At 34.7% G+C, this 23,117-nt stretch overlaps 1 protein-coding gene across 2 annotated transcripts in view; it reads right to left on the bottom strand.

The window, feature by feature from the left end:
• The window catches only part of LOC113118714 (leucine-rich repeat and fibronectin type III domain-containing protein 1-like protein), a 157,694-nt gene that overhangs the window by 70,418 nt on the left and 64,159 nt on the right, over positions 1-23,117 (bottom strand). For both annotated transcript variants that reach the window (XM_026288109.1, XM_026288107.1), the window contains exon 2: positions 28-173. In XM_026288109.1, the coding sequence (XP_026143894.1) occupies positions 28-74 (47 nt within the window). In that variant the 5' untranslated portion in view covers positions 75-173. The remainder of the gene's footprint in view (positions 1-27; positions 174-23,117) is intronic.

Here is a 23,117-nt window from a genome sequence, read left to right on the forward strand (position 1 = left end):
ACTACAGAACGACAAGACTTCACTGACCCTCTGAGAGGCCGACCCAGCATCCTCAAGTCCTTCATCATGTCCATTTTCTCCTTTCTTCAGGGTGTGACGACTCCACACTACTGAGCCAGATACAGCAGCTCCACAGCAGTCATTGAGTCATTGGCTACGATACACCAATCTGTCTGTGGGAAAAAGAGAGAGAGAGAGCCAATATAGATGAAGACAGAATGACTGTCAAAGCACTTGAGCAGTATATCACGTTCTCCTATATTTACACAGCTAAGGGTAATTGATTATATTCAAGACAAAAACACTGACTGAGCGCACAGACGCTGAGTGGAGCCCAGTGTTGAGAAATGGTGATTGTTCTTCATTCATCAGTTCTCCAGAGTTGGGGAGACAAAAGTGTGAGATAAATGACAGGCTTTCCTCGGCTTTAGAGTCAAAGTGGTCCCAAATTACAGAGTGGTAATTTTTATGTTGGCCGCTATATGTTCTAGCTGTGTAATTGGCATACGTTGGTGCTAATGGTGGAGTTACCATGTTCAGGAGAGACTAAATTACCATTCATTATGACTGAGCAACACAAACAGAGAGTGAAGCTCCACAGTTTTCTGCAATAAATAGATAAGTACTAGGTAAACTGGTAAAATTGGGTGTATTTACAAAGAATGCAAAAAAAAAAAAAGACAACATTTTTAATTGTCAAATTTATTCCCTTGATATCTCTCATACATGCACATAACGTAATTTACATATAAATTAGGGATGCAACTTTAACATGTTAATGCATCCTGTCCGAATAAAAGTATTACATTCTTCAAAGCACTAAATTAATTGCGTCAAGTTTAAAACAATCGTATTTTTAGAAACATGCATTCTATTCCATCTCAATAATTTACAACTGGGTCGGTGGGTGGGAGGGGCATGATTAATGGCATTAATTTTGGAATGTTTCATCTTTAATACATAATAACACTAAATAAAAACTAAATAAAAAACATTTAGAATATAACAAAATAAATTATTTCTGAAGGATCACGTGACACTGCAGACTGGAATGATGATGCAGAAAATTCAGCTTTGCGTCACAAAGAAAAATTACAAAGAAAAAAAAAACAGCTATTTTAATTTGTAATAACATTTCACAAGTATAATGTTTTACTGCATTTTTGATCAAATAAATCGAGCCTTAGTGAGTAATATGAAACTTAACCAACCCCAAACATTTGAATGGTAGCATACATAAACTATCACTTAAATATAATTAAATATACCAAATCTACCCACTGCAGGTCAGTGATGGGCACAATTTAAATAATTTAGAAATTAAGACCGTGTTTGCATTGTCTGTTTAATGATTCCCTCAATAAAGCAGACTAATGTCCTTGTCTTTATTTATGAGAGTTCAGCCGCACATATTGTCATATGTGATTATTTGTAATTGATTTGATTAATGAATCACCATATCTTGTAATTAACCCGATTACAATTTTTAATCTTTTGATAGCTCTAATTAAACATTAGTAAGTCAAGACAGCGGTTTAAACAGTACCTTCACATCGACCCTCTGAGCAGCATAAAAACACATTTCCAATTAAGCACAGAAAGCGAGCAACGTGACAATACTAGCGTGCTCCCAGCCATTAACATCACTGAAGCTGTCACTGTAAGTTTATACAGTTTGAACCCTGCAGTTCAGCGTGAGTTCACCGAGTCCTGGACTCGCAAATGCACCCCTTAACATCAACATAGCTGTCTCTACTGCAGATAAATATCTCATTTACACCTCGCTATATTGGCTGTTACACCAATTGCACTGCAAGCGAGCAGCATAACACCTAACAAATCCAAAAGAATTCCAAATCACCAATGGTTCATTTCACTGTGGTTTTAAAGCATCTAAATGTCAGGTGATGTTTCATCAGCGCTCGATTTCACGTGCCATCGCGGGCCGAAATGAAACATGAAACACAGATGTGTAGATCAGATTGCTTATAACTCACTCATTAAGAACCAGATGTTATTATTCATGGTGAATATAGATGGTGTTAAATGCCATTACATTCATATGCATGACTGACGTGCATCAGCTCAACATCATAAAAAATACACAAGCGTTCTTCAAAACTATATACAACTGACTACAGTTTCCAGTTCGGTCTAAATTAACACCTCTTCACACAAACTATGATTACAGGGAAAATAATTAGTCAATAAAGGGTTATTTCCTTGCACGCTACCATGTTATGAGCACTTTTTAACATACATTTTGATTTGCATCATATTACCAGCTCCATATGAACGGACTTTCTAGCGTAGTAAACTTGCCTGTTAGCGCACCTGGTACAGCATTACTCTTGCATTGAGAAGTGAGTCCTGTGAAACACAAGTCATGATACAAGAGTTTAAAGACTTGCACAAACAAAATAAAGTGTTTTTATCTCATGTTTGCTTTTGTTAACCCTATAAGCTAGGCTTAGTAGAAGAAAAACATTTTTTTAAACACAAACTGCCTCAAAACATACAACAATTAACGCAATAAAACATTCCATAGTCACATTCATCTGTTTTAGATAAAATATAGCATGATTTTGTGAGCTTATTCACAGTATGTCAGTAAGCATGCAAGAAACATTATGATATTAAATTGAAGAAATGTTTCCATAGTAGTAGAAGTAGAAAAAACGTAGAAGTAGAAAACTTCATCACTTTTCATGGTATGTAAAAATCGTAATGCTTATTTGATTAGGGTTAAAAATGTTCTGTGCTCTACACGACCAAATCAACGTGCATAACAACTTCTACAATAAATACATTCATGACACAGAAAATAACAACTGTAATAAATTTACACATTAGTATAAAAGCAGTTCAAAGACAGACAGGCATATTCTGTCCAAAGGCAGAGCAAACGTTAGACGTTACATCAGAGAAATCTGTGATAGGCAGTGAAGGAAAAGTGCATTTGAATATCCCCTACTGAGGTTTTATTATTCCTTTTTACCAAGGAAATATGGTTTCATTAAAGGCAGTGGGAACTGTTGGGTCACGTTGGCAAATATGCACTGCTCGACTGCAATTGTGTAAGCCTTGAAATTCAAAAGCTGAAGCAAAATCCCCTCTGAGCACTTCAGGGATTGGAGCTATGGAGATGAGAAACCTTCAAAAATCACTTCATTTGCCATTTCTACCAGCGTCTGACTTCCTGACCTTTGAATAAAAATGCAGAAACACTCTCTCGTAGGCTTACATTCAATTGTCTAATGTGTATGGAGCTATTGAAATGCCATCAAAGTAATGACAAGAACATACAATTTCATTTCAAGGACACACTACAAGCTTAGACTGTTATACTGAGTTAATTAAACAAGATACTGTTCAAAAATGAGTATTTAAAACAAACAAAAAGAAAAACACAACTAGTTGATTTTCTAGTCATTTCAACACATAATCTTTTTTCTTCAAACATCCCTGGTTTTCTTTCCCATCATTACATCTGCAGATTGCAAATGAGTCAAGAAAAAGAAATCTAAGAAAATGCCAAACTTTCATCAGACGCAGCTACTGAGCTGAGAAGTGACACCGTACCGCAAAACGTCCTCATACACACTAGCATTTGCACACACATACACACTTGTTGACAACATTGCTTAACTTCCCAGGCATGACATCAAGGAATTGCTTCGTATAAAATCTTTCCATTTCGATAAAAGCAAAATGCTTGTCCAAATAAGTCCAATCTGGCAACCTGAGCGAAGGAAGTCGAGTATACGAGAGGCGCGATCGGCATCAGTGCACTCCTCCGTTCCAAACACTTTAATAAACAAGCATGCGTCAGATCTCCATGTTGTTAGCCATCGAACTTCTCAAGCATTCCTCTGTGATTTATATAACACAACACACAAAGACAGGATATTTACATTCTTCACATCAGTGCCTTTACCCAAAGCGAACTACAGATGAGGAATGATGATGCAGCTACAAATCATAAAGAGCATTCGAGGCAAGAGGTTTTATATTTACATTTACATGTAATCACTTAGCAGACGCTTACAAGTCCTGTATTATATATGTATTGTAGCATAATACATTATAGATAAACCTGGTTCTCTATGCTGAGGGTGTACACTATTCTCACTGGTCCAGTTCATACTATATCATCTGAATCCTCTGAACGTTCATCAGCTGCTAATGAGGTTAGTTTCCTAATGGACATGTAAATGTGCTGGAAAGACCCCTTATCTATGATGTCAGCCAATCTCCACTGCTTTTCTAACTTGCAAGGGCAGATCCTCACCGATCTGAACGTTGGACTGGCTACAGATGGGGAGGAGAAGAGAGTGATACACGAGAGAAGGAAATCTGAGAGTGAAGGACATCGAGAGCAACTGCTATTCCAAACTATATTTACAGTTCAGTTATTTGAAAGTTGCTTCCCCAACATTTCATCTGACCACAATCAGGAACCCACACGACTGTGGCCAAAGCCCTGATTAAATCACAGCACATTATACTAAAGGAGAGCTCCATAACTTACTCACGGATTAGCTCTGCATCCGAGCTCTTTGGAAATAAAATGATGCTCTAGACACACTAGATCAGCGGCTCTCAACTGGTGCAACTCAAAACTGAAAGGACAGGAGCAAGAAAACAATACTAATAAAAACAACAAAATGCAGTTAACCAAATTATTCAACCTGTCCTCCAACCAATACACTCGTATAGGTCGTTTGTCCAAATCCCTGAAATACGACCCATCAGAGTGTATACTACAAATCGCGCCCCTATCGACAAAAGGTTGTTTATTGTTTTGTGCTCTTTTATTTGCCCTCTGGTTTGCGTTTCGTGTAGCTCAGTTAGTAGATTATTACGTTATACCTTGATATGTAATCATTCTATCATGGGTTCGATCCCAGGCAATTGACGTGCACGAAAATGTATATGCTCAATAAATCATAATTTAGCATGATTTCTGTGAGGGTTAGGTTTAGGGGTGGGGTTAGGTGTGGTCATTCGAACAAATAAGCCACCTACAGTAGTAAAATATGTAGGAAATACTGTGAGATCGGTGTAAAAAGCCCACACATTGCATTTAAATAAACATGCGTTTTGATTGGTAATGACGTTAGACGCAAGGCGATACTGTCATTATTTTTATGACTGCTAGAGGGCGCTTAACTTTATAACGTAAATATAGGTCGTAATAAATGCTTGCACAAACTACCTATATGGTCATTTTTTGTTGGAGGACAGGCTCAAATTATTACATATTTAGGATAGTAACACACATAAGCTTATAAAATAGAGTAGAATATACTTCAATATCTTATTTAGTTATTTTTTTTATTTATTTGGTCATCACAACCTCTGTGAATTTCTTACTTCTGTGGCACATAGAACCTATCTGGAGAAATTAGAATTTTATTTGTTTGTTTGTTTGTTCATTTGAGTCATTTGTCATTAAATACGATTGGTTAACCAACATTGGTTCTAAATATTTTATTTTGAGTTTCAAATAATACAGAAAGTCATTCAAATTAGTAATGACATAAATATAAGTAAATTAGCCAGTCTTTATTTTCATTCCATCTTTGAACATTTATCGCTTTAAAGTCTCAGTAGATTTATCAATATTTTCCAATTAGGTAATATTATATATATATATATATATATATATATATATATATATATATATATATTGATATATATATATATATATATATATATATATATATATATATATATATATATATATATATATATATATATATATATATATATGTATCTGATACAGTTTGTTTTATTTTATCAAAGGTTCCAAAAGCATGCTGCGATTCACTACTGCATGCAACAAAGTGCACTAATATATTACACATAAAATAATCCCTAAACGAACCATTTCCCTCTGAACGCTAGCACTGTTTTCCATCATGTGCAACACATATGCACATGATGTGTTTAAATATTTAATTTGGCACGGAAGCAAAAATCAAGCCGCCTAATGTTTGTGCACAGCTGGCCGATTCTGATCTATTGTGCAACTCATCTCAAATAATCTCAATCTCAAACTTCCACGTAATCAAGTATTAATGCTACACCTGTGGTTATTTCAAGCAAGAAAAGAGATCCGCAGTCTGCTTTCTTTGTCAAGTAAAGCTTGTATCGATTACAATGCAGTATATGCGGAGTGTTTCAGACTTTAGTTGATATAAAGATGAAACACTCTCAACTCCAGGAGACGGCTCACATTAGAGTCAGAGTTCTTTTTTGTGCAGAAGCATCTTTTGTACCATCTCCTTATACGAGTCTTTAGCAGGCCTTTCATTTTGCATTAAATTATAGAATAAAGAGAAAGAGAGAGAGAGCGAGAGAGAGAGAGAGAGCGAGAGAGAGAGCAACAATCAAATCCAAACCACAGAAGAGTTATGAATTTATAGACAGAATATAAATATTTTCTAACAATACACTCTTTACTGTGCAAAGGTTTGGGGTAAATACAGCTGATACATTTTCAATAATATTTGTTTTCAGCAAACATGTGTTAAATTGATACAACATTATAGTACATACTTGGATAGTTAGAAAAGATTTATATTTTGAATAAAGATTTTTTTTTATTTTTATTAAATAATCTTGAAAAATATCACAGATGAAAAATAATTATATATATACATACATATATATATATATATATTTTTTTTTTTTCAGGATTTCATATATATATGTGTGTGTGTGTGTGTGTGTGTGTGTGTGTGTGTGTGTGTGTGTACAAATGTTTGAGTTTGTTTAAGTTAATAATAAATCAGCATATAAGAATGATTTCTGAAGGACTATGTGAAACTGAAGACTGGAATAATGGCTGAAAAAAATCAGATTTGCATCACAAGAATAAATTGTATTTTAAAGAATAAAAACTAAATGCAATACTTATATTAAATTGGAACAATATTTCACAGGTTTACTCTTTTTTTTTTTTTTTTTCTCAATGTTGGATACAGCCTCGATGAGCATAAGAGATTTCTACAAATAAATGAATAAATAAATAAACAATTTCCAAATGGTTATCCTGATGGAAGTCTACAGTATATATTACTTGTAAGAAAATGACAAAAGTCCTGACACTTAATGTGTTCAAACATGACGAAATTATTGTTATAAACAAAGTCTAAATTTAATTAATATATATAAATGACTCAAGAATTGGCCTATATGGTGAAAAAGATAATAATCCAGGCAAACACATTAAAAGATCTACTGTATGCCAGATCTTTCTTAATGGTCTTGAAAATGCCCCAAACATCCACACAACAGATCAAATATTTAAAAAACTAAGTAGAATGTACTCTGTGAGTATTTCAATGAAAATAACCTGTAGTTTGCTCTCTGTCTGATTGGGCGGTGGTAGAAGTGGGTGTTTAGGAGAGATGTATGACAGAGAGCAGGAGATAAACAGCGTGTTGACCTCCTGGAGTGATCCTGCCTGCTCGAAGAGCGTTAGCCAAAAGTTTAGAATCTTCAAAAGAAGAGCTGAGGCCTCGAAAACGACACACCTTCACTTGCAAACATGCCCCGGAGCTTTCTTTATATTATCAGTAGCACAACTGAAAGAGCAGTACCCTGGGAAACTTTGATCTGAGTTTGAATGCACTAAAGTGGAACATCATCAAAGCAATTTGTGTCATTTAGAATTACACCATAAAATAAACATCTTGTGTAAAGCCTGATAGATTTTTTTTTTTTTTACATTTCCTGTTCATGCTCTCAATGAAAAAGCACCAGGATCTGTCAGTTGGACTGCATTAGACAGACAAACACCCGATGGGATCTTAGATACTACTTTAAAAGTTCAGAAAACCACAAACCGGCTCATGCATTGCAAAATTAGGCCAATTCCCATTTTACAAATCTAGATGAGATCTTCATCCAGGGAGTGCTCTGATGTTCAGAGCAATGAAGATCCAACATATTCCCCAAAATCAATCTCCTGTGGCAGACCAACAGTGCGAATCCAACAGCAGAACATGTATGTGTGGTTTCAGCAATAATGAATCCTTATAAATAAAAAGAGAGGCAGACTCTTGAATGCTGGATGAGCAGCCGGCGTAAATCTACAGTGGCACGCTCCATCGGAAATGAGTCCCGGTGCAGAGAGCTGCCACTGTCTCCTCCATCATGACACTTTCACTTTAAGTGCTTGTGAAGCTCCACCACACGACATATTGTCCCCCGTCCCCTGATCCCTGCTATGAACTATGTGAAGAAGTACACGTGAGGATTGATTTAAAAATATATTCTGGTTGAATGGAAAGGACAGTGGAAGAATGAGGCCATGACAAGGTGGATTGGGACACATGGATGGACAGAGAGAGAACAAGGGGGGAAAAGGATTTTGAAGTCTTAGTAACAATGTTAGAAAGACATTGTTAGCAGTGTCAGTCAATGCAGACCGATGTTGTTTTGGACTAGTGGCCAACCAAGGATATTTTTTTCTTCTGATGGCCGATGAATTTGTCAACCACTATTTTGGACCTGATTTTATTTACTGATCGGAATTTTATTGTATGGACAGCAAAAAAAAATTCACCAGAAAGAAGGACATTTTCAAAATCTGGTTCTGTTTTTTTTTTTTTTTTTTAATGTATGGTTTACCTGAAAACAATAATAATTAACTAAATGATAATAATATTAATAAATAAATAAATAAAAAATGGCTCCATTTAATTTTATTATTATTATTATTATTATTATTATTATTATTTCTAAAATAAATATAATGACAGTCAGTGAAGTTTTTTTTTTTTGCATTATAAGTAAGATACATACTTTATTTATTTATTTATTTATTTATTTATTTATTTATTTATTTATTGATTGATTGATTGGTCGATTGATTGATTGATTGATTTATTGTACTCAATAAAATGAATGTCAATAAAGACCAGTGTTTTATTTTTTTTTTTTGCATTATTAGTCAACCGATACAGATACGTACTTTATTTATTTATGTATTTATTTATTAATTGATTGGTCGATTGATTGATTGATTGATTGTACTCAATAAAATGAATGTCAATAAAAACCAGTGTTTTTTTTTTTTTTTTTTTTTTTTTTTGCATTATTAGTGAACTGATACAGATCATGCACATTTGATTTATTAATTTATCTGTTTCATAGATTGATTGATTGATTGATTTGTTTGTTTGTTTAATCGATTGATTGATTGGTACCCAATGTCATTATATATTCTGATATATATAAAACATCACAATAATTTAAAAATAGTAAAAACAAATGCATAACAGTTGCTGAAACGTATTGTTATTTTGCATAATTATAAATAAATTACAAATATATAATATGATAATTAATTGTACAAAATAAATAAAATAAAACAGATTTAAGCTTTAGATGGCAATTCATTTTGAGAAAGCATGGCAATATATTGGGTCAACCACTATTTTTGATCACATAATTTTATTTCCTGGGCAAAAAAAAACAAAAAAAAAAACATTTTTTTTTTTTTTTACTTTGCACATACAGTAAGAAATACATTTATTCAGATTTGAAAGAACATGAGGGGATTGAAAAAATAAAAATGTCTGCCAGGATATCAGGGCAGTCACGACTGATTCTGATAGTGGGTATGCTACGAGATGTCATGAAAATTGGTAAGTATTGTATGAACTGGTTATTTGTGCAATCTGACTCATACGAAACCGTTTAAATTACAGGTGAAAGGTACACCCTTAAATCTCAGATATAAAATTGCACACATTTTCCACCAATTCACCAAATCGTAAAATAGTCTTGAATTATGATGAGATTGTGCTGGAGTCATTAGATTGAATCAAACAGCATTCATTCTGCACTAGCATAATCTTTCATTGCTAAATTTCTCTTCAAAGCAAAGTATTGCATTCAGGTTAGTCCAGTTCAACTTTCTTGCATAAAAGGAGATGGCATTAATTAAAATATGTACGTTATTGCTAATTATAAAGGACAACTTGACTTTAGAAGCACCTTTCCACAACTTTTATTTTATTTATTTTTTATTATGCGAATAAACATCCTTTTTAAATTACTCATATCATAAATTATTGTTTATCGCTTTTTTATTAGACATCGCTTTAATGCTGAACCAGTGAAAACATGAGTAAAAATAAATAAATAACTGTAAATGTCATAGAAGAAGTGTAGGTCATAGGGGATTTTTCAGACACTTTGCAAATGCAAATAATTTGTGCAAAACAACAGAATCCAACCTTTTCATATTTCCAAATAAATGTTACTGTAGGTTACAGCATAATGCATACTTTAAATCTTTTCATTATTGTCAAAGGACACGTATGTCTCCATATATTTTTTCAGAATGACTCCTCAATAGAAAAACTGAGCAGCAGGCAGGAGAACAGAGAGAGTGAACCGGTTCTGAGTTCAAAATGATTTCACCTCCACCACTTTAGACTCTTTATGTTCACAGCACATTTTATCAGTGTCATAAAGATGATGGGCGAGGCCCGAGGACAAAGGACGGGCATCAAATGTCGAGGCGCCGTGGACACAGCGTTTCACAGTGTGACCTGAACTCTATAAAAGCAGCCCTCGCCGATCACACACTGAGTCCAGAGACTCCGGCGAGAGAGTTAAGCAGATTGATGGATACATACATGGGAAATGGAAGAGGAAAAATATTCATGGGGTAAAGGAATTGGTCTTTGGCACAGTAGGCAGAAAACACGGCAGAATCCATTGGAAAGCAATATGAAAAGTTCACATCATCTCTCTGAAATCATTGAATTCGGACATCAATGCATGCGAGGGGTTTGCTAGAATGAAAGCGGTCCCAAAACACCACCAACTACAACATCATTTATACAGTGTCTAATTACACGAGGGGTTTGACAGAAACAGCCACATCTTTCCATCCTCTATCACTGTTATTTGGTCCTCACTACAGTGCCAGCGGCTCAATGTCTGTAATCATGTGTCCGTATCCATTCATGGCCTCTGTTGTTATGAATGACCTCCAAAACAGAGACTGAGAGAAGTTTTGAACAGGAGTTCAATCAGTCTATTATCGTCAGCAAACACCATTGAGTTTTCACCCTGCAGGAAAGCTACGAGTCGTTTTAACTGCTCAGTGCTCGCCATAAGCTTCTCCAAGCTGGTTAAAGACCAAACAAGCGCAGTTTTCTTTTTTGTGTTGACATATTTGAAAATATAGGGTACAAGTGATTTTAAAACATTTCAGCCGAGTCAAGTGCTTCGTTGTAATACTGCAGTGATTATCTCTTCAGCGCACAGCACGAGCAGGACAAACTACAATGCAGAATATTAATAACTATGACTGGGACTGTTTTATACATACTATTATAATGAGAACACCATTATAATAAAACGCAGTGAATTTTTAGAGTTTGGCTGCCGTGTTTTGCACATTTTTCGTGAAGAACGCGTCCACAAAATGAGTTCATTCAGAGTCACCCAGACATGTTCATTTGCATTCGGGCTCTTTTTGCAGATATCCTATAATTCCTAATATTAATGTTGTGTTGTATAAATAACGAAGCGTACTCTACCTGAAATTATGAGTTTAATCCCATTGATTAAAACTTGCTATCAAATGCTCTCTCTACTGGTCATCCTTAGCATCCAAATGCAGAACATTAATAATTATTGTAGAAAATGTGTGAATTGTTAGGGTTTCACTGACGTTTAGTGTTAACTATCTTTTAATCAAAACATAAAAAACATTATTTACACCGTTTGTATCTGCGAGGGATTTGTTACACATTTTCTCTGTGTGTTAACATCAGCATTTATGGCTGTCGAATGTCTGACTTGACTCAATGCATTTTGCCCCGCCCCCAAACTTATGATTCGACGATCAATCGAATATCAGCAAGATTCGAAAATATGAAAAGCCTTAGTCGGGGACACCCCTAATATATGTATTAGGATCTTTAATTTCATTTATTAAGACATATTTTTTATAAAATAGTTAATGTATTTTGTAAAGTTTATAACCACATTTTTAATAGTCAAAATGGGGCTGAGAATTAACCTGTTAAATGTCACCCCGTCCTGTATACGGGACGCCTACGTTGACTATACTATATTACAATCAAATTTAATCTAATCTTGACAAACTATATATCGTTGGAAAGGTCTAAGACTCCCAAATATATATTTTACCAATATATATATTTTTTTTAATTTGGTAGGAAAAGTAATAGATCAATATCAAGAGTGCACCCTCAGAAATCTACATTACAAAATGAGCTTTGACCTTATTTTAAAAAAATAGACTTCCTCATTGCCTTTTTCTCTATCACATTTTAGAAATCATCAGAAGTTATATATCACTAGAAAACATAAAATCTCAAAATTCATCCTTTAAAACCCATTTTAAAATCAAACATTGCATTACCATGTAAATGGCACATCAAAACCATGTTACAAAATGTTTTCAGTCATGAATTATAAAAATTTAGGTTTGTATCATGCACATTCAAGTCTATCTTCAAAAATGTGAGTGACAGTTTACATTTTAATAGAAGATATTTTAATGGGAAACCAGACTAAAATACGTTAGTTCATAAATCATCTTGTTCAATTGGATGAGCAGATGGCTGTGGCCTGACTGCCCAAAAACACCTTGAACTCACAGATCACCTTATCCCAGCAAGAAACCAACCAGGTTATATTGGAGCTTGTTAAGTCTGAACTGGGCTGAAAGTTGTCCTTCATGCCGCACATAAAACCCATATCACTAGCAGGCCTCTGACCCTTCTAGCATGTGTTTTTTTTTTGTGTATCGGACATGACAAATTCATGCAATTACACTACAATCGTCCTTGATTCAGAGGGCAGTGTGATTTTGAGCCTGGAGTCATAGGTTTAATCAATTCTCATAACTTCTTTGACTGCAGCCAATTAAAGAGCCTTTACAGAGTCCAGGCCAGAGCAAGAGCAGCGACAGAAGGAGAGAGGTGATGCACAGGAGACGGGATCCTGGCTAAATTGGGAAGCAGAGTAGCAGAGGAGAGAAAAAGTGAGTGTGAATGATTGAAATGATGGCTGGAGAGGAATACAGAGGACGCACATTGCCTCACACTCCATCACATCCAGTGTGTCGCAGGCTAACGCTGAAAATCCTCGCTGGAATGAGGCTTTGAGCTGCAGCTGCTATTTTTAGCGAGGGGAAGTGTCTGTTTTTGAGTGTGGGTATGTGCGTGTGTCAGGGGAGAGATGTCTGTTGTCTGCTATCCTGCTATGTCGGGGATTTGTGTGAAAAGAGGGGTTATAGACCAATTACTCTGAGAGAGCAGGTAAAGAGAGAGAGAGAGAGAGAGAGAGAGAGAGAGAGAGCGAGAGCGAGAGCGAGAGCGAGAGAGAGAGCGAGAGAGAGAGAGAGAGAGAGAGAGAGAGAGAGAGAGACAGATGGGCTCTAACCCTATCACTGCTGGCCCACTGTTTGTGTTAACACTGCAACTCAGGCGCTGTCAAGCAGCTGTGAAATATTCATCAAAGTACATCTTATATCTCAGATATGCAGAGTTCGGACAATCATGCTCAATCTTTACATTTGATAAAGTCAGCAAACAGTGCTTTAGCTTATATTTGAGAGAAACTAGTGCACTTGATATGTACTTCAAATCTAAAAAAGTAAAAAAAAAAAAAAAGTACTTGCAGAAAATGTAAGGATGCAATAAAAGACCACATAGTTGACTTTCATGACTGTGTCTTAATACATTTAAAGAGTTAGTTCACCCAAAAATGAAAATGATGTCATTAATTACTCACCCTCGTGTCGTATAAGACCTTCGTTCATCATCAGAAGACAAATTAAGATATTTTTCTCAGTAGACAGCAAGTGTTGTAAGAGCAGTATGGCACTCTTATATTTAACAAAAAACTGGCCCAAAATAAAAGTTTCATCACTGTAGATTTGGCCTCCCAAAAGTCTGTCGTCAATCACATAAGGTTACCTGTAAACAAGGCATTTAAAGTGCACTTTTATGAAATAAACTCCACATGACACTGACTAGGCTCTGTTATAAACTAGGATCCGACTGTCTCTAATGTAATACATATTTCAGACGACAGTAAACCTTGCTGACGTGATGCCATCAAACACGTCTGTAAAGCCTTCTGCACTCAATCTTGCTCTTTCTATCTAATCGAGACTCTTGTGCCAGCGCTCAATGTCACATTTACAGCTCAGACCGATGCTGGGTAACTCATCAAATTACAGCCGCTCTGATGAACATCAGCCCACTGGAAGAGCTCAGCTGATTAACGCAGGCTGACTCCTCGTAGACGGTAGACAGGGAAACCTCCACTCAAATAAATATATAAATACAATTAAATAAACATGGTCATTGCAAGCTTACATCTAGCAATTCTATTGCAGGAATTGAGGGACATAAACATGCAATTCTGACTTGAACTTAAACTGATTTAAACTCCGGATTGTGATTTATAAAGTCAGAATTTCTAGATTTTAACTTATAAATTAAGAATTGCAGAATATAAACTTGCAATACTAACTTATTTTCCCAGAATTGTGAGGTTCTTACTGTCAATTTTTATTTTTTTTCTCATAATCATTACTTTTTTTTTCTCTGAATTGTGAGATATAAACTGGGAATTGTGAGTTAATTTAAGTTAAGTTAGAACTGTGACTTTTTTTTTTCTCTGAAATTTTATAAACTGGGAATTGTGAGTTAAGTTAAGTTAAGTTAGAACTGTGACTTTTTTTTTCTCTGAAATTTTATAAAATGGGGATTGTGAGTTGTTAAGTTAAGTTAAGTAAGAACTGTGACTTTTTTTCTCTGAAATTTCATAAACTGGGAATTGTGAGTTAAGTTAAGTTAAGTTAGAACTGTGACTTTTTTTTCTCTGAAATTTTATAAACTGGGAATTGAGTTGTTAAGTTAAGTTAAGTTAAGTAAGAACTGTGACTTTTTTTCTCTGAAATTTCATAAACTGGGAATTGTGAGTTAAGTTAAGTTACTGTAAGTTAAGTTAAGTTAAGTTAGAACTGTGACTTTTTTTTCTCTGAAATTTTATAAACTGGGAATTGAGTTGTTAAGTTAAGTTAAGTTAAGTTAAGTTAGAACTGTGACTTTTTTTTCTCTAAAATTTTATAAACTGGGAATTGTGAGTTGTTAAGTTAAGTTAAGTTAAGTTAAGTTAGAACTGTGACTTTTTTTTTCTCTGAAATTTTATAAACGGGGAATTGAGAGTTGTTAAGTTAAGTTAAGTTAGAACTGTGACTTTTTTTTCTCTGAAATTTTATAAACTGGGAATTGTGAGTTGTTAAGTTAAGTTAATTTAGAACTGTGACTTTTTTTTCTCTGAAATTTTATAAACTGGGAATTGTGAGTTGTTAAGTTAAGTTAAGTTAAGTAAGAACTGTGACTTTTTTTTCTCTGAAATTTTATAAACTGGGAATTGAGAGTTGTTAAGTTAAGTTAATTTAGAACTGTGACTTTTTTTTCTCTGAAATTTTATAAACTGGGAATTGAGAGTTGTTAAGTAAGAACTGTGACTTTTTTTTCTCTGAAATTTTATAAACTGGGAATTGTGAGTTGTTAAGTTAAGTTAGAACTGTGACTTTTTTTCTCTGAAATTTTATATTTTGCAATTCAGAATTCTGTCTCACAACTGCAAGTTTATATCTCAGTTCTAAGAAAAGTCAACTCATATATGTAAATATGCATTTCTAAGACAGAAAGTTGCAATTCTGAGAAAAAAGTCTGAATTTCAAGTTTGTTTCTAATTTCAGAATTGTGAGATAAAAAGTCACAATGATCTTGTTTTGGTGGAAACGGCCTTCCATACTCATCTGATCTCACAGAGTCATATTCCTCCAGCAGAAATGTGATAGAATCAGCCTCAGTGTGTCCTAGTTACAGTAATTGTTCTGGTTTGATGGAGCGAGAGTGTGCGGCACAGTGAAGTTTCTCTGGAAAGTGCTTTCACCTGCCGAGGTGTTTTAGTGTAAGGGATCTGTGGGATGCGCATGGCTTCTCTGGGAGTATCCTGCGGGTAATGATTTCAGCTGGCGCCGTTTGTTGAGCAGACACAGGCAAACATCATTTTTCCCCATCTCACTGGGATAGTCAACATCCCAATCGGAGCAGGACAGGGGAGAAAGAGACGGCATGAGTACAAGCCTCGGTTTCCCTTGGAAGCACAACATTTCTGTTTTGCTGTTCGCTCAAACTATTGCTCTTCCAGTGTGGTTAAATGTCAGCTCATATTGAGAGTGATGCAGAAAAATGCACATATTGCATGGGCTCCACCTCTGCCTGCTACAACACGCGTGACACTTTTCTGTCACCTGCTATTTCGCTCTTGCTGAGCTTCTCTCTGCTTTCCTGCAAATGGCGCTGCAGGATTTTCATATGTATTCAGTAGCAGCTGTTGTAAAAACGCACGGCAGGAAGCTCATCTGCTCCTCCTGTCAGTTTAGACTCTCACAGCTCTCAGATAAGAACAGACGTCAAGAAAAGAAAAGAAAAAAATAAATAAATACAGTACCACTTTACTTAAAGCTTTTATATATAATGCATTATAAAAGTAAAATACTTATGCAATACAATGCAACTAATAATGCATTGTATGACATCATAAATAATTCTATATCATATCTATTCATTTTCACACCTTTAAAAAGTATAGGGCATTAAAGCATGATAAACAAACCTTCAAATAATGTAATGCATTTGAACATTACAGTTATTTTTTAAAAGATACAGTATAATGCATTGCAACTATACATTATGAATACCTTCATTATGCATTTTAAGAAACATAACAAAACATTAAACATCAACTAAGCTGAAACACAGGTACTGTAACACAATGTTTTTGGTGGTTAAACTATATTTGTGAGAGTACATTTCAGAAATAATTACCAAGAAACAGCGAGTAACACTGAACTAAACATTACATTTTGATTTAGAAAGACTGAAAAAGTATATCCTTGTGATACATATTTTAATAAGCTTTGTTTTTTATGCAACATTTTTGTTTCTTACAATGTAGTGTCATATTAAACAAATTTTTCAAACAGAACATTTAGCTAAAATAAGTTAATTGCATTAAGCTGTAAACACTGGGTGGTTCTGTGCTACTTATTTCGAAAGGATGGATGATAAACAGTTTAGTATTATGTAAGTGATATTTAACTTAATTTAAATCAAATACAAATAAACAAAATATATTGACGTCTAGGACAAATGTAACAATATAATAATAAAAAAGTGCATTTGAAAAGTAGCACATATAAATTGAATGTTAGTTTTAATAAAATCATCCCATGGGACATTAAAGTGCTCAAAGTTGAATAAATGTATTGTTGAATATGAAATCAAAAGGCAATGTAGCACTGCTCGTCAAACGTTAGCTGAATGTTGATGAACCGCTGTGTGCATTTGAGGAGAAATGACATCCACTGAAAACCAGCAAAAAAAAAATAAAAATAAAGCATCAGTCGATGCAAATCCCACTTTGGACACTTTGCATCTAATTCAGGCAGTTTAAGTGTGCACGTGTTTGCGTTCCTTTTTTTCATTTTTATTTGACAATACAAGTCAAGTGGCTGTACTCCACTGTGAACGAGAATCACTCACATTAATGGGGTGTTGATGCAGTAATGTGAATATAATGTGTTGATGAAGAAACACAAAACATGAAGAAAATGGCAGATTGCAGAGCAAAATGGCTGTCTCCAGAAAGCCCAAGAAAACACCACAATCAAACCTGTATTGTCCTCTCTATTGACTGCTTTTGTCCTACGACATTCAAATGAACCGAACGGTATCAAATAATTCATCTCGAGTCTCAAGAGCAACCAATTAGATAGCGACGGCTCTCAACATGCTAAAGATCTGATAGCAGCAATGCGCTCGCTCCGTCAAAGACACTGAGAAACGATAGAAATCTGCTCTTCATTTTGATAACTGAACAAGATGACCCTCCTTATAATGGGCTCAAGAAACACCCAAGAGAAGCGCATTGCATCGCCTCGGGCTTCCACCGAGACAGATGAGTTTTCAGAGACAGGCACACAAACAAACGCCCTGAAACGAGAGGCTGCTAATGTCTGCTAATCAGCGCTGGTTCAGAGACGGGTGTGGTTTTCAAAGGTGGATGTGACTGTTTGATGCTAGAGGCTTTCCTGTTGTTCTTTCATTATTAATGCATTCTTTTCTTTATTTATTTATCAGTTCCTCCCTCCGCAGCCCGGGCTACACAGACCCCTTAACATACACACGGTGGCTGCCAGGCCTTATTAAAGGTGACATCTTTTAAGAATCGTTAAACCTCATTAGCGATTGCGAATGCATTGGAAGCGTCTGTTTTTATACTCTCTGACCTCTGTGAGCACTTCACTGTCACAATACTGTACTGCGATCCATGTTCCCTTCTTTCGGAGTGATGTTTAGAGATGGTATCCATTAACAGGCTTAGAATTAATAAGGCTTGTTTAGGTGTATTACATAAACATCATGATATTAGGGCTGTCAATTTACATGCTAATTAAGAGTGATTACTTATTTAAAAAAGCGTGTAAGAAAATAACTTAATTATTTCTAAATACAAAAGAATTTATCTATCATCTGAGCAAATCAAGCTTGAAGCCCCAGCTGCAACACACCTCGCCAAACCAGACGAGTAATGAGCTAACGAGCCGCTCGCTAACTCTCAGTCACTACAATTTGGGAAAAAAGACATATGAAATAACGAAACAAAATATAATTTTGGATATCATAGTTACTGTAGGTTTAGGTTTAGATCTAATGTTTTTATGTGACTTGACCTGCTTTCATCATCTAATTTAACTTATCAACAAACCAGTGTTGTTATTGTTAATTAAACTATAATAATAATAACAATACTACTACTACTACTACTACTACTAATAATAATAATAATAATAATAATGTTAATGAATTAATGAAACAGCAAAAAATTTAGATCAATAAGTTGAATTAATAATGTACTAAAGTACTAAAATGTCTAAAACTAAGCAAAATAATAATAATAATAATAAAATAAATAAAAATGGCAAAATCACAACAAAGTAACTAATACTTAAATTATAATTGAATTGATTAACTGAAATGAAACTGAAAAAAAAAAAAAACTAAAAGCTTAATTCACTCACACACACACACAAACTAATAAAAAAAACAATGAAAATTGAGGTAAATCACTTATTTTGAATTATTTCAAATGAAAAAGAACGCTGAAATAAAATAAATAAAAACATAAAAAAAATCAAAACATTCATAAATACTGTTACAGTATATATTAACATTAAATTTAAACAGCGTGGCAATAGAATAGAACAAAATGCTGCTAAATTTATTTGTATTTAATTTAACTTGATTTAAAAAGGTGGTGCTCATGGCGTAAGAAACTGAAAAAAAGCAATCTGTGATGTTTGTATAAAAAAACAAATATTATTTGATAATATTGATATATGCAAATGATTCATATGATCAATTTATTAAAATAGAAAAATAAATAAAAATGAAACAACTGACAGCTGTAATTAAATTGACATTTGGCAAAGTCTCTATCATTGTGAATAGCATAATGTATCGACAGCCATGAGTGCAGCATATTGCAATACACTGAGGTTTTTAATGCTTAATCCAGAGATTTCTGTGCCATATGCTCCATCATGATGTGTATGGCATGTATATGTGTTGGTATGTGACAGTGTGACTATAAATAATGGACATTGTGAGCAGCAGAGTGAAAGTGTTGTCACATTTCTATCCGGCGGAGCGAACCTTATCCTGCCTCAACATCTGCAGCACCGGAGGATCTGTGTATTAATAATGAACACTAGCACCAGGCACTTATCAATAATTACATTGATTTAATCCAATATGAGCTCCATATTCAATATTGATTAAATATTCCTCAAGAACAGCATCCAAAGTGATGTGGAGAGGAAAATTAAGGTCAAATAGAAGAGCATTACCCCGTCACACAAACTCAATCACCTCAATCCGTCTAATTCACACGCTCATGCATTACGAAGAGAGCACATGTGCATTAGAAAGCACTGAGCATGTACTCTGAACGGCGCTGTGATTGTATAAACAGCAGTGTAGGAGGCGGTCGAGCCAGAGATCTCTGGGGAACATGCTACACTGCACAAACACAACATCACGATGCAACATCCCTCCGCTCCACGTACTGTAGTAGCATCCTAGCGTGATTAATGACGGACCTCCTCCAATACAACGCTCAGATCCTCCAGATACACAAGTGCATGTTACAAATTCAAAATTGCACTTAATTGGAAGCAATGCAACGAGTGAATCTCGCCCGGCAACTGTAGTTTGTAAAAATGAAAAATTAGCCAATTACATATCACAGGTCAGTTTCGATATTTCAGCTGCATGGCGTAGAAGCTATTTACTTTCTTAAGACATGTCGCTGGTTTTATTGGGAATGACTCATCTGTGTGCAGCAGTACAAAGAAAACAAATGTTTCTCACAGTGTCCTCTGAAACCACTTCTCTTTCGGCTGACATCATGAGACCCTCGTAACTCTTCAGCCCCTCGCTTTCAGCCATCTGTCATACAGAGAGCACTTTTCATGAACCAATCAATTCCCAATGGGGGGAAATATCAAGCATCATCCTTCATTTTCTTTCCTCGTTGAAAATCCTGTTTGACTGGATGTCGAATTTCAGAAAGGAAAATTGGATGTGAGCCAGGGTCTGAAATCAAGGGCTTCTTTGTAACAATTCAATATATTTCAGAAAATTGTGTTGTATGAAAGGAAATATTTTGGCTCATATAATGTTTTTAACTACAGTAGTGGAATGTAGCTCTTTCACACACACACACACACACACACACACACACACACACACACACACACACACTCACACATGTTTGTTTTTGTGAAAAGTGTGTTCATCCCATAGGTGTAATGGTTTTTATTCTGTAGAAACTGTATATTCTATCGCCCTTCACCAACCCTACACCTAACCCTAACCCTCACAGGAAACTTTGTGCATTTTTACTTTCTCAAAAAAACTCATTCTGTATGATTTATAAGTGTTTTGAAAAATGGGGACATGGGTTATGTCATTATACAGAGTTGTGTCCTGATATGACACAAAAAAAAGAACAAGAACACACACGTAAATGGATATACATATACATATATGCAGATAAAAGAGCCAATTTAATTTAAATATTTACAGCAATTTAAAAATGAGTCCCTTAAAACAGTTACTTGATATACTGTATATTCATTAATCCCCTTTAAGTTTATTTTAAGTTTTTGCTTTGCTTTTATATATTTTGGTATTTATTTATTTATTGTTTGTTTGTTTGTTTTTGTTTTTACTTTACAATGCACACTGCTTAGATTTATTATGGCTGTGTTTAACCTCTGGGAGTTATCTGAAGAGGTTTAATAAAAGTAATGTATAAATATGTATATATACATGGACAAAGCTGCTCAGTGGTGATACGAATATGATCGCAGAATGAACTGACATATATGCCCAGCTCAAGACTGCAGGAACTCTTTGCCTCTTTTGTCTGGCTACTCACTACTCATTTCAGTAAATCTCATTCTCCTTGAAGAAATCCGGCTGCATTGACTCACGAGGTTTTACTGAAGTCATTCTGCAGATTTAATTTCCCAACGCTCATTTTCAGGGCAGCAGATAGCAGAGTCGTGTCATCCTCTTAAAACACAATGGTGCATTACCTGTTGGTCATTAGACACGCCTGATCTGAATCTCTCACCGGAGGCAATCACACAGCTAAAGACACTTCTTACACAGAGAGGGCCTGGTGGAGATTAGGATGTCATACTTCTGTGAACAATGCACACAAGCAGAGCGAGATACCGCAGCCGGCGTAAACATACTGTATATTCATGAACAACATGAGCTCTGTGTGGTTTCGCTGACAGCTCGTTCCTAACACTCTAGCTATAGCAATTTCACAGTCAGAAATGTTTTTCCAAAGATTATGAGGCTGATGTAAATTAGTGTTTACCTGCCGTACAAAATCAACATCATCAGCCATCATTCAGAGGTTTACATATGGCTGATCCTCGCTTAAACACTTCAGCACATCTTACATACCAAATAAATATCTATGTACACAACCACAATGTTTTTTTTTGTTTTTTGTTTTTTTATATTGACATCAAAATCATCATGAATATATCTAAAAAAAAAAAAACAACAACGGTATCTCAGCCAAAAATTATGTTGTAATGCACACATACAACATTAACACAACAAGTATGAATAATATAAAGTAATAAAACATCTTAAATTTCATCTTTAATTTTTCATTAACAAAATTAGTTCCAATCATAACCAAAGCAAAACATTGTATCTTTGCGAAACATGCTGTTCTGTTATTTTTTTTCCAACAATTTGGTCGGGTGAATAATGCAATGACTCATTAATAAAGACAGTCTTTAAGTTTGTGTCTAAAGTAATCTGTTTTCAAGTGAGAAGAAAATACAGAATGCACAGAATAATCAGTGATTAATTAATCTGAGTGCTGTACAAAATCAACATTATCAGCTGTTAGTCAAATGTTTACATATGGATGATACCAAAATTGCAAGGTTAACCTTTAACTTAAATGAAACTTAAATACTAAATAGTAAGCAATGAAGACATGAGTATATTTCATGAATATATTCTGAAATGAGTAATACCAGCTTATGGTTGAATGATATCCATATTCAATTCACACCAATAGCTTGAATACATATACTGTATAATGCTGTCATACAGAAGTTCAATAAACCAAAAAAGTTAAAAAGTAGTAACTTACATATTAATTTCTGCCAATTCATGTTAATGCTCCATTAGCAAAAATACTGTAGTCCAATAATAGCCAAAGCAGAATAACAACATGCAATACCTTTATTAAGTTCCTGAATGAATCATAGTTCTGAACAAATTGGTTGAGTGAATAATGCAATGACTCATTATAAAGACCGTCATTCGGTTTATTTCTAAAATACCTACTGGCTTAATAAAGTAACGTACAGAAAGAGCCACTGAAAATTTCATCTACTTCAACTTAAAATCTTTAGT

Source organism: Carassius auratus, chromosome 18, assembly GCF_003368295.1.
Source record: "Carassius auratus strain Wakin chromosome 18, ASM336829v1, whole genome shotgun sequence".
In the NCBI taxonomy this organism is placed as follows: Eukaryota; Metazoa; Chordata; class Actinopteri; order Cypriniformes; family Cyprinidae; genus Carassius; species Carassius auratus.